A 13,484-nucleotide genomic window follows, 5' to 3' on the forward strand; every position below is an offset into this window, starting at 1 on the left:
GGCTTATCTCACTAGTTTGCGAATTAATCTGCTGGGATGGGAGCAGATTCTTTTTTTTTTTTTTTTTTTTTTTTTTGCGGTAGGCGGGCCTCTCACTGTTGTGGCCTCTCCCGCTGCGGAGCACAGGCTCCGGATGCGCAGGCTCAGCGGCCATGGCTCACGGGCCCAGCCGCTCCGCGGCATGTGGGATCCTCCCAGACCGGGGCACGAACCCGTGTCCCCTGCATCGGCAGGCGGACTCTCAACCACTGCGCCACCAGGGAGGCCCGCATATTCTTTTTGATAGTACTTTTTGTCTAAAGTAAATATGATATGAAACCTCAACCAGTTTTTGAGACAGTGTTCCAACTATGTATTATTTCTTAGCAGTTCCTAGCGCCAGGTCCTTGACCACCAATGCTGGGCTCTCTTTTGAGTTTACAAGGTTGTTCTTTCCAGGTCCAACATAGGTTTTTAAAGCAGCCTTTCTTATCATTTAAATTTGAGTCTTGAAAGCCTGGGAATGGTGGCATTATCGAATAAGAGAGAATGGTGCTGAATCCCCATTTCTTGGGACAAAGTGACTGAAGGATAAAAGTGTGAAGACAGTTTGAAGAATCAGGGCTGTGGCGTAACCTCAAAGGCAGTGGCTTCTCTTCCCATACCTGCATGTTTTGTTGCAGCAGACAGATGTCCAAAATCTAGGGTCTTAAAGTTTATATAGATTTCATTTCAACAAAATACTTCTCACAGTTTTTTTAAAAAAGCTGGATATGCTGGTACTAATAGAGGAATGGCTTATTTTTTGCATGCTAAGAGTTGCCACTCAAAAATAAGAGGAAGGGCTTCCCTGGTGGTGCAGTGGTTGAGAGTCCGCCTGCCAATGCAGGGGACGCGGGTTCGTGCCCCGGTCCGGGAGGATCCCACATGCCGCGGCGCGGCTGGGCCCATGAGCCATGGCCGCTGGGCCTGCGCGTCCGGAGCCTGTGCTCCGCAACGGGAGAGGCCACAACAGTGAGAGGCCCGCTTACCGCAAAAAAAAAAAAAAAAAAAAAAAAAAAAAAAAAAAAAAAAAAAAAATAAGAGGAAAAGCAATATGTAAAAGCTATAATATTTGGCAAGATATGAGCAGTGCTATAGAGAATTACAAATGATGTGCTTTTGAGGGGCTGTGTGTGGATCATATAAAGAAAAGGCTAGTTGGGGCTTCCCTGGTGGCGCAGTGGTTGGGAGTCCGGCTGCCGATGTGGGGGACACGGGTTCGTGCCCGGGTCCGGGAGGATCCCACATGCCGCGGAGCGGCTGGGCCTGTGAGCCATGGCTGCTGAGCCTGCGCGTCCGGAGCAACGGGAGAGGCCACAACAGTGAAAGGCCCGCGTACCCCTCCCCCCCCCAAAAAAAAGAAAGAAAGAAAAGCCTAGTTGAAGAAGTTTTTTTAAAAAAAAGATCTTGTATAGAAAACTGGTTTTTGTTTGTTTGTTTGTGTTTGTTTTGTGGTACGCGGGCCTCTCACTGTTGTGGCTTCTCCCTTTGCGGGGCACAGGCTCTGGATGCGCAGGCTCAGCGGCCATGGCTCACGGGCCCAGCCGCTCCACGGCATGTGGGATCCTCCCAGACCGGGGCACGAACCCGTGTCCCCTGCATCGGCAGGCGGACTCTGAACCACTGCGCCACCAGGGAAGCCCAGAAAACTGTTTTTGATGTAGAGCTTAAAGGAGAAGAAAAAGTTTGGGCAGGTACAGCAGGGCTGAGGCAGCAGGAGTATTCCCACAAGAGGCAGAAGCATGAGCACAGGATTGGAAGTACAGCTGTAGGTAGGGAGGCATTGCTGCTATACAGTGGAACTGCTTTATTACACTGGTGTGAGTAGAAAAAGGTTGGCATTTATAGGTAAACTCAGGGTAGAATACAGAAAGACAGTCAAGCCCAGCAGGTGATATTAATGAGGACTTTGACTTTTTTATCCCAAGGGAAATGGAAAACCATTGCAGGTTTTGAGCAGAGTCACTTGATCCGGGTGGCAGGGGCACTACTAAGGGTAAGCACGTTGTTCTAGGAGAAAAAAAAGGGCTCTTTATCTGGCCTTCCGGGATCAGGAGGCCTCCTGGAAAATAGCCAAGAGACAAGTGTGAAAAGAGCAGAGAGATTAGCTCAAGCTAAGGTCCAGAGGTGAGCTCCAGCCTGGCAGGCTCAAGAAGTGGAAGGTCTGGGCTGGTCACTAAGGGCCTTGTGCAACATGATGAGACTTGAACTTGATCCTGAGGGCAGTGGGGCACCAGCAGAGATTTTTATGGAGGGGAGGGACATGGTAAGTGACATTTCCCTTATACTGATCACTCTGATGGCTGTGTGGAAGAGGATGAGACAGGAGGCAGGAAGACCAGGTGAGGGAATCCAGAAGTGCTGGTGGCCTGCATTAAGGCAGCATCACAGAGATGGAGAAAAGGAGCCAGATTCTAGAGTAATCGCTCAGGAAAAATCAACAGGAGTTTGTGATAGAGTGGCTGTTGAGAACAAGCAAGAGGGAAGGGTCTGAGTTGGCCTCCAGGCCCTTGGGCAAGGCAGTAGCTGCCCAAGCATATGGTAACCAAAGCGATGCCAGTGGGTGAGATGACACTGAGGGATGGACTTCCTCACGGGTGTAGAAAATAGGACCAGACGCTCCTCTAGGCTACAGCCCCAACGAAAGGGTCCTAACTCTGCTTTACCTCCTGATAAGCAAGTGGCAGTCTGTGAGGCGGCTCTGTACTCCAGGTAACAGTCCTGGGTCTGTAGACAGTTGTTTAAGAAGCCAGGCTTTAAAAAAGGAGGATAGAAGGTATTTGGATGTCTGAAAATGAGAAATGAAGCCGTTAGATCTCAAAATGCCTCATTCTGGAACAGCCTGACTTGTCCATATTTGGGGTGCAGGGAACATTGTGTCAGGCCTGACAGGGGAAAGTTCATTTTCTCTGAAAATATTTCCTGTCTCTCTTTTGGATCTCAGGCTCTCTCTTCTCCTACATAAAGACGGTAGCAGCCGGAGGAAGGTAGTGCCAGTTCTGGCTGTCCTTGGGATTCAGATTTAGTAAAGAAATGCAAGTACCCTGGTGACTAATACCCGTCTGCCCCCAAGTTTGGAGGAAGCTGAGGGCTGGACTAATGAGCAGGCTGTGTACCTGGAAACCTGAGTACTAATTTGAGGTTTAACAGCCACATTGGAGAAAGTCCCTTTGGGAGACTGCAAGGCTGGCATCGTACTGGAATGATAGGGTTTAGATCATCTTTGAGACAAACAACCTGCTAGATTTGGATCAAACCCCTAGATTTTGATTAGGGTTTCTCACAGAAACCAGGATCCATCAGACAGTTGTAGTAATGGCATAAGGTGGCAGGGTCACAAATAGCAGGAGGACATGCATTTCATTCCATTGGGGCTGGACTGCCATCCCCCTCCCCCAAACTATACTGAAACCTGATCAACTCATTTGTTGGAACGACAAATGGATATGCCACAGCTTTTATAATTTATCAAGACAGGAGGACACACACCTCATCACCCTTGGCCCAGTCAGTACTGTTTCTAATATTCCTGGCTCACTTCCGTTTTTCAGCCTGTATTTGGCAGGGTGATGGGCTAATTTGCATTACTGTTCTACTATTTTGCCTCTTTTTAGGATCCAGGCTATTCCACTGGAAGCTTGTTTTAGAAGAACGGAGTCAACAAAAGCTTTGTATGGAACTCAACAAATTGTCACACTCGATAACAATGTTAAGAAAGAACAGGAGCAAACTTCGAAATGATGTTTTAGTTTTCTGTTTTGTACGTAGGGGGACGGGGAGGCGTGTTTGGTGGATATATTTGCCATGGGAAAAGTGTTCAGGAGTGACTGTCTCTCTTGGTTATATTTTTAGTGAAGTTGCCAATAATCAGGATTTACATAGAATAAAAGACCCAGTGAATATTTGAAAATCTTCTCTTTCCTGTTTCTGTATACTGTAACCACAGTAACAAGACTTCTTAGGCTTTTAGATTTTTAAGAAAGCAAATTACGGATGAATTGTTAATAAATATTGAAGATGGAGTAGAAACAACTGTCACGGTAAATATTGTCTTCAATGTGCAAATGAATATGTCCTTAGATGTCCTTTTGTACAAAACCAATTAAGCTGTAGTCCCCTTAGCCATGAAGTTATTTGCTCTTTCCTACCTCACAAGAGAGGGCTGAAGTATCCCATACTAATATCAGGAGAGGGAGAGCCCTCTGGTGGAAAATCATCAGGGCAGACAGTGGCACAGGAAAAAAAAAAAGCAGAGAAGTCAAAGAAGGAATGTTAAATTTAGTCCAGCGAGTTGAACTGCAAAACATAAACATGATGGGACTTGCCGTATCCTCCTGCTGATTTGGAAGATATTTATCAACAAGTCTGTCATGTGGAATTGTCAGGAAGGTATTGAGGCTTGTGCTAAGTAGGAACTCAAATTACAATCATTATTCCAAGGATACACAATGTTCTTCATAGCCCTTACCTAAAAAGCTTGGGATGGACGAGGTCAGGGAGTGGGGGGTACATTTTGGTAATAAATTAAAAAATCTAAAGTAGATGAGACAAACACCGCCACCCCTGCTCAGGGGTTGTTAGAGATAGGGTTCCAGTTGCTTCTTTAAACAGAAGAATGCAATTCATTGTGTTGTTTTTCTTGTAACTAGGAAGAAAATTACAAAGCACTTTCACCCCCTAATCCCTGACCGTAATACATGCCTGAGATTATAATGCCACATTTTTACAAAAATTTTCATAGTCTCTTGGCTAGGGTCATGATATTTCTGTTGGCCCTTTATTCTTATTACTAATTATTTGTAAATATGAGAGGAAACTTTAAAAATCTTAAAATTTTGCAGTTTAAAATGACTTACTGGCTAATTGTTTATAGAGAGAGATTTAAAAAATCATATTGTGTGGAAAATACCCTTCTGTACATGTGCATTCATACATACATTCCTAAAAAACGTATATCGTTAGGGTTGGGGCCCCTGGCTTATAGCGCTGTTATTCACCATCATCCGTGAGCCCCTCTCAAGGGGTCAAAAAGCATGTTTCCAGGCAACAAGAAACTGACTTTGAAGCTTATGCCCTACAAAACCTGTGTAAGATGCATCACCAGTGCAGTAGAGTCGGCCGGTGAAAATGTGGACCCAGCACCTTTTAGCTAAAACCACAATTGCCTTCATTTCCCGTCTGTGACACTGGAGAGTCTCTGACTGTCTAGTTGGCAAACCTGGTGTGTCCTTTTCTGACAAATGGCCGTATGGAGAAAATGGCTATAGAAAGAGCTTGTAAATCCTATCTGTCCTTCAAGGACCATCTCAGTAAGGTCTCCTGTCTTCCTTGCAGCCTGAACTCTCAGGGTCTTCCTCTCTGTGAGACTCACATGGGCGCTCAGTCATATGCTGTGTTGTATGGTGGCTTAACTCCTTGCACGTTTGTCCTGTCTCCCTGGTAGATGCATATGCCCTTGAGGGCAAGGCCAGTGTATCCTGGGTCTAGTTCATTCATACTCATTCATTCATTCACTCATTCATTCATCCAATAAATAGCTTTTGAGACTATCTGGGGCCAAGTTTTACTCTCTGGAGATGTACTGGTGAACAAAACGAACAAGATCTCTTTCCAGCCTGTGGGAGTGGTGAATCTTCACCTCATACCCACAACTGGAAATTTTCCACAAGGAAAGATAAATATAAATATATACACTGTGATAAAACTTACAGAGGAAAAAAGAATATAGTGCCCTAAGAGAGAACCCTGGGTGGCCTTATTTATGTTGGGGGTCAGAAAACACCACCGAAGTGGAAATGTTTAAGATGAAAACCAAAGATATGGTATTCCCCATGTACTAAAAAGTGCTTCTTCGAGAAATGTTTAATCAGCTCTCAGGTCACGTGGTATACTACTACTAACTGCAGAGGGTCCTCCTGGCTGTGTCTTCCAGTGTGACCACACCCTTCCCTCATTTGCCACCAACCAGTGTATGTTCTTTCTGGTGCTCCCTGGTTCTAATAGCCCATGGAGACCCTGCCGTGTCAGCACAAGCTATAGTGGAAGTGAAACAGCTGGACCTCAGTGCTACTTGCAGAGATAGGACAAAGGTTCTTCTCGTGAACATATTTGCAAAGCATTTTAGCAGTCTAGAGAACAATTATGCTAACCACAGCACCATGCCCTTGATCGCTGTAATGCTTCAAAATAAAAAGCACGTGGCCTTTGGAATTGAGCAGATCTGGGTTTGAAGCTAGCCCTGTGACCTTGAAGAGATTTCATAGTCTGTTTTCTCATCTGTAAAATGAGGGCAAACTCACTTGAAACTCACAAGGTTTTGTGAGGATTAACATAACGCACCCAGACACAGAAGAGAAGGCAGTCACTAAACCTTCATTGCAGTCCCCTGTACTGTACTTCTTTCTTCTGGATTTGGTCCAGTAGGGACCTGGGAACACCAGGCAGCGTAATTATTCAGAACCTGGGAGCAGGAGTCAGGAACACACAGACAGAAGCCCAGATAAGTGGGTGGGGCCCACCTAGGAGGAGAAAGAGGGGCTTTGCATTAGGGCTCCTTAAGACTTACGGGAGTTTGATCACAAGAGTCTGTTCTAGGTCCCCCAGGAGAGGGATGTGAGCCAGGCAGGAGGTAAGTTTCCCTCAAGACCCGAGACCCATAGGTAACTGCATTGGTGAGATGGGCCTTGGGAGTGGTGCAGGGGAGGGCAAACAGGAAAGGCAGAAAAGTATGGGAGGAGAAACTTACCTCGAATAGGACATACGGCTTGTCTGCAAATGTTATATGTGATTATAATCAGATCCCTCTTAATCCTTTACAGGTAAGTACAGATGCTTCCAGCTTGAGAAAGGCAGATCCCAAAGGTCGGAGTGCACTGTTGGCTGACATCCAGCAAGGAACTCGCCTACGAAAAGTCACGCAGATCAATGACCGCAGTGCCCCGCAAATCGAGAGTAAGTGAGCATCTGGGCCAGGGTGGCTGAGAGCCAAGGGCAGGCCATGTGAGGCTCAGCCAGACATGCCTGGCTTGCTCAGGGCAGGAGCCACAAATGCTACCCAGGACACACATCAGGCCATCTCACACCTGCTCAGTGTACAATTCACGTGGGCAAGAGAATCAGAGCTACCCTTCCAGGTCTGCAGAGGGTGTATAGCATGTCTACCATCACTTTTCAAATGCTTAAAAAAAAACTTCATGGTAAGATAATTTTTTAGTTGTGATAAAATACACATAATATAAAACTCACCATTTTAACCATTTTAAAGTGTCCAATTCAGTGGCATTTATCCATATATCCATATATATCCATCACCCCTGTCTAGTTCCAGAACATTTCCACCACCCAAAAAGGAAACCCATACGTATTAGCAGTCCCTCCCTAATCCCTCTATCTCCCCAAATCCCTGGCAACCACTAACTCTACTTTCTGTCACTATGGATTTGCCAATTCTGGATATTTCATACAAATGGAATCTTATGATATGTGGCCTTTTGTGACTGGCTCCTTTTACTTCCCATAATGTTTTCAAAGCTCATCCATGCTATAGAATGTATCAGTACTTTACTCCTTTTTATTGTTGAATAAGAGTTGATTGTATGGATGTACCACTTTGTGTTTATCCACTGTGAGACAACATTTAAACATCACTTACCCTGTGTCAACATAGTCCTCAAATTGAATGAGAGAAAAAGTCAAGTCTCAACATTAACAAATGCACACAAATGTCCTGGCAAAGTTTGTTTTTCACAAGGAAAAATATTTCTGCTGAATTCTCTCACAGGATCATATGACTGTATGTTTCTATGTCTTCTAGAGTATGATGGTGTAAAAGGAGCCCTGTGCCTGGGTCAGATGACCATGTTGAGTTCTGATTCTGCTACTGGGAAAATCAGGGAAGCTCTCTGAGGCTCAGTTAGCTCATCTGCAAAATGGGGAGATAATAATACCTGCTCTCTTTTTTTGTCAAGATTGTTGAAGGCTTTAATAATATATGTGGAAATATTTTTCAGTGTAAGGTATTATTATGTCTCCATATATTTTGCTATGATACCTGATGGTAATTCTCAAAGATAGTCCTAAGATATAATTGTATCTCATATCTGAAATTATATGTTAATGCACATGGATAGACAAATTATTTTAAGACATATTTTCAACATTGATTACAATAAAAATTAGTTTCTGGCTAGACCCACTATCTAATTAGTTAAGCCCAATTAACAGATAAATCCATTTTATTGGAACACTCATTTCTTTATCATTCTAGTGAAGAGGTAATGTATAATGTTAACACTTGGAATAATCTGGCCACATTCATCCACCAGTGGGCACTGTGCCCTGATTTCTCTGTGCCTATTAGCATCAGGCTGTGAACATTTTCTGCCAGGAATTCTTGTAAGCTGTCTTCTCATTTTATGTAGTTGGTAATCACATACATCTGGAAGGCTGGAATTAGTGACACCTCTCCTCAGGGGCTCATGAGCTTTCTCTTCCATAGAAAAAGAACCGGTGCAGGGAAGAGCATGGGGCGTGGGGAGTGGGAGCTGGGGAGACAGAGAAGGAAAATGCCAAAGCAAAAATCACTGCAGACCTTCACTTCCTACTTGCAAGTCCTGGGCCAGGCTCTGTGGACAAGAAGTTAAAATTATTGCCTGAATTAAATCTGTGGGGTTTCTTGGTCTAGTCCTCCCACAAAAACCGTCAAGTGAAAATGGGGTCAGCTCTATACATACAGTGTCTGGGTTTCCTAATTTGAAAGGTACTGCCAGTTCCCCCATTGGCATTGACTAAATGGCAGTATAAGGATGCTTTTTTTTTTTAATCCCTTTTCAGAGTGGTCACTACTGATGGTTCTTTGGTAGCTTGGAGAGGGTGGCAGACAGGCCTGGGCACATGAGTCTATAGGGTATCAAGGCAGGGGGTTCTCGAGAAAGATACTGGGTAGAAGGGTAACACTGGTGGTAGGAGAACAGGACGGCTGCCACAGGCAGTGTTAGACCACAGTCGGGGTGAGAGTTGGCCACTCAGCTCTGCTCACAGGTCCACATCTACTCGCCTCTTCTCTCTAAAGGTTCTAAAGGAACCAACAAAGAAGGAGGAGGTCCTGCAAACTCTCGAGGCGGGAGCACGCCCCCAGCCCTGGGAGATCTGTTTGCTGGTGGCTTTCCAGTGTTACGACCAGCAGGCCAGAGGGATGCAGCAGGTAAGAAAGAGTTCAGACTGGCTACCCTGTGACCCTTATCTCCTTACCTTGTAGAACCAACAGGACAATCCTCACCTGCCAGTAAGTGACATGTTGAGAGTGAACAGTTATATGGTAGGAGATCACATATTTGGAAGCCTGAGCACTGGAAGTTTCCGAAACACAGAATTGTTTTTAAGGGATCTTTGAAATCCTCATCCTGTTTAAATCATCCCACTGTAATCACTGAAGAATGAGTTGCCATAGTGTAGAGTCTTTAGCAAGGGTGAGATTGTGGCCCACACTGCAAAGTATGGATGTAAATCACAATAGAAGATCTTAGTGACATCACTGTGGGCTCGCTGGCAATGGTGAGTTGTGATGGTTCTCCAGCATTACATCTGTTAGGTGTTGCTGTGTAACAAACCCTAAACCTGAGGGGCTTTGAATAACCATTTATTTAGCTTACAGCTCGGTGGGTTGGCAATTAGGGTGGCCTCAGCTGGGCCCCCTCTAGCATCTACAGGTTGCGTCAGTGGCTTTGCTAATCCTATATTTCTTATGTCTCTGGTGCCCCTGCTGGGACAACTGGCCTGACTGATCCCTCTGGTCTCTCAGGATCTAGCAGACTATTTAGGTTTGTCTTCATGGTGATGGCAGGATGGAGAGGACAGAGTATGTAAAGCCTCTTGAGGCTTAGTCTTTTTTTTTTTTAATAAATTTATTTATTTTTGGCTGTGTTGGGTCTTCCTTGCTGTGCACAGGCTTCCTCTAGTTGCGGCGAGCGGGGGCTACTCTTCATTGTGGTGCGTGGGCTTCTCACTGTGGTGGCTTCTCTTGTTGTGGAGCACAGGCTCTAGGCACGCAGGCTTCAGTAGTTGGGGCATACGGACTCAGTAGTTGTGGCTTGCGGGCTCTAGAGTGCAGGCTCAGTAGTTATGGCACATGGACTTAGTTGCTCCATGGCATGTGGGATCTTCCTGGACCAGGGATCCAACCCATGTCCCCTGCATTGGCAGGCAGATTCTTAACCACTGCGCTACCAGGGAAGTCCTGGCTTAGTCTTGGAACTGGCAAAGCATCACTTCCTACCACAGCCTGTCACCCGAAGCAAGGCGCAGGCCAGCTCAGAGACAAGGGTGGGCAAGAGACTTCAACTCTGATGAAAGGAACTGCAAAATCACATTTCCAAGACCGTGGAATCAGGAATGCATGGTTAATTGAGACCATTTTTGCAACCAGTCTACCACAGTCATTTGTATTTTAACAGGTACCAGATGTTTTGAAAGCACTGCATTAAAATCGGGCAAATATATAATTATTATGTGCAAAAAAGTGTTTTTCCTATTACTGTGCTCTTTAGTCAGAAAGATATTAAAAAATCCAAGAATTTCATTTGTCTAGGGAATATCAAGCCCCAGACATTCCTGGTCTAGAGTCTTCTACCATGTGACTTCACTAACCTCTTCAATGGCCTCTGTGGCTGTTGGATGTTACAGGGTGCATTTGCCGCTGTCACTTACTGATAAAGTCCAGTTTGAACCTTCGGAGCCATTTCATTTCCTCATTTTTGCTGAGACTTTTGCAGATAAGAAGGTGCTGAAGTCCTCCTGAATAAAGAGAGCTGGCATTCCTCAGTGCCTGCTTCTTTTTCAAAATTCCTGAGTTGGATCCAAAAAAAAGTCCTCTGGGGTATAAAACTGCCACTGGTCTCTCTTCACACAAATAAAGATAGGAGAAATAACCGCCAGTGAGCTTTTAACAGGGACCAGCCAAAGGAAGTCAGCAGTATTCTAACTTGTCTCCAATAGGACACAAGTGTCAGATGTTTGAGCCACTAGGTGAAGACAAGAATTGACCTTTTTGGAGGCAACAAAGTCCATAATGAAGTGACTAATTATGCCTGTTACAGGATGGAAACTCAAGGACAAGCCAATAGGTAGATACACGGACTGGGTGCCATGTCAGAGTAAGACAGACCATGGCTCTCCTCTCTCAGAACTCTCCTCTTGACCCCTTTGTCATTCAGAGAAAAGGACTTCGGCCCTTGCTACCTGTCTCATCTTCTTTGCTACCACTCTTGGCAGCCACGCAGCCCTCCTTGCTGTTCTTGCACATACCAGGCATGCTGCTACCACAGGGCCTTTGCACTGGCCGCTCCTATGGCCTGAAACACTCTTCCTAAGGTGTCCACATGGCCCAGTCTCCCTTCCTTCAAGTGTCTGCTCAAGTGGCAGCTGATCAACCTATCAGGGAGGCTTTTACTCATCATCTCATATATTGATAAAGTATGAGTCCCACCCTCTCATTTTATATTCCCTCTACCTTGATTTATTTTTCTTATATTAGTTATCACCATCTGACATATTATTTATTAACTGGTTTCTTTCTTTATTTTCTGTCTTCCTCTAAATGTAAGCTCCATGAAGGCAGGAGCTGTGTTGTGTTCACTGCCTTACAAATGCCTGGTGCATAGTGGGTGCTCAGTAAATATTTGTTGAGTGGAATGTGTGAGTGGGTAGTGTGGTTGCTTAGAGCCATCAGGCCCAGAAATCAGTGTCTAGTGCTCACAATACTTTTAGCGGCCCATGAAAATGTTTGAATTTCTTTTAAAATTTAAAAAACGTGAACTTTTAGGGTCAAAAATTATATTTGTCTTTGTACCAAAGCAGTCAGGAAACATAATTTTAAAAACATTTTTTAAGGAGGAAGGGGCCCACAGAGGCAAAAGCACCCAGGGTCTTTGAAAGTCATAATGTGGCCCTGGCTTAGAGCTCCGAGGGAGGGATCGTTAAAATAAGATATGATGAGTAAACATCACTGGCTTGTATAGAATGTGTAATGAGACTTCCATGCAATCCAAGTTCTCTTGGAAACATATACAGATGGAAAGAGGAAGCCACAGTTCATCTTTTGATAAACCCCAGGCTCTAAAAGCTGATTCCTTTCACATCAGTGAAGCCCCCTTGACGCTCTTGAGCTGGTCTTTCCCCACCCGCTTCCTGGTCACCTCTTGTGTTTCTAATTGGATTTCTAGGGCTAGCATTCATGTTCTGAAGGAAAGCCTCCTTCCTTCCTTCCCTTGGTGCTTGCTCATTCTTGGAGCCCTCTCTGCTGCCTGGTTTCCTCACCTGCACTGATGCTGATTCCTGTGGGTCTCACCTTCAATTTGTGCCACCCAGCTCTCTGCTTCATCCTGGAATGGGCATGAACATAAGCTGGGCAACGATTTGTGCTGTCCTTGTTTCTGCTGCTCACATTATGATTAAAAAAAAATGGGTTTTCCCATTTCTCATTAGGTTGGCCACTTAAAAGGTTTTGGAATCTCGGATACGTGGTGTTCCCAGACACTTAAGGGGTTGATTCTGTTCCTCAAACTTGTTATCCCTTTAAAGTTCATCTGGCAGATGGGCACAGGGGGAGGCCTTGCCTTGTTTGGAGAGCAGTCTGGGTCCTCCATCTTCTTCTCTGTGTACTATGGAAACAGGTTTGAGACCTTGGATGCAGGAATCCCTGAGGCTGACACCTATATAAAATGTCTCACGTTGGAGTTGCAGGTTGGTAGATCCTGTCCCTGGAAAGGCCAGGTGGGGACCTTCCACTCCTGGTCATGGTCAGTCAGCCCTTCTGGAAATGTCCGCCTTGGACCTCCGGTGGCACCAAGTCCGCCAGGGTGGATGCATAGGTGCAAAGACATTATCTCCTCCACGACCACCTCAAAGAAAATTGCAACAGAGAATAATGACACCACCGCCCTGCCTCAAGAACAGCGTTCCACAGTTGAGACTTGTCCTGAGTCGTGTTGTCCAGGTGGCTGTCACATCATAGCCAGAGGAGGGTCATCTGTTTGGAAAGCCAGATACCGCGGTCCTGCTCACTTAGTTTCAGCCCCAGGATCACCTCTTTCATATCTTGCCTTGATTGGCCTGACTTGCTGCGTCAAGTACTTTTAGGCATGATTTAGCACCTGATTGGGTAAACACACTGGAGACTCATGGGCTCAAAAGCTCAGAACCATCAACAGCTGCTGGCGTTATAATCTGGCATGAAAGCTGTGTTTCCTATTCTGCAGCACTGGGAAGTTGGAGGTGTGAGAAGCAAACATTTTTTTCAAGTGTTTTCCACATGTTTTCATGGAGATTATAAAATATAGGGGTGCTGGGCTTCCCTGGTGGCGCAGTGGTTGAGAGTCCGCCTGCCGATGCAGGGGACATGGGTTCGTCCCCCGGTCGGGGAAGATCCCACGTGTCGCGGAGCGGCTGGGTCTGTCAGCCATGGCCGC

At 45.5% G+C, this 13,484-nt stretch overlaps 1 protein-coding gene across 1 annotated transcript in view; it reads left to right on the forward strand.

The window, feature by feature from the left end:
* Positions 1–13,484, forward strand: part of WIPF3 (WAS/WASL interacting protein family member 3) — a 63,219-nt gene that overhangs the window by 27,555 nt on the left and 22,180 nt on the right. Inside the window, exons 6-8 of the mRNA XM_060107723.1 lie at positions 6,025–6,245; positions 6,840–6,972; positions 9,092–9,223. Coding sequence (XP_059963706.1) covers positions 6,025–6,245; positions 6,840–6,972; positions 9,092–9,223 — 486 coding nt within the window. The remainder of the gene's footprint in view (positions 1–6,024; positions 6,246–6,839; positions 6,973–9,091; positions 9,224–13,484) is intronic.

Source organism: Mesoplodon densirostris, chromosome 9 (genome assembly GCF_025265405.1).
Source record: "Mesoplodon densirostris isolate mMesDen1 chromosome 9, mMesDen1 primary haplotype, whole genome shotgun sequence".
In the NCBI taxonomy this organism is placed as follows: domain Eukaryota; kingdom Metazoa; phylum Chordata; class Mammalia; order Artiodactyla; family Ziphiidae; genus Mesoplodon; species Mesoplodon densirostris.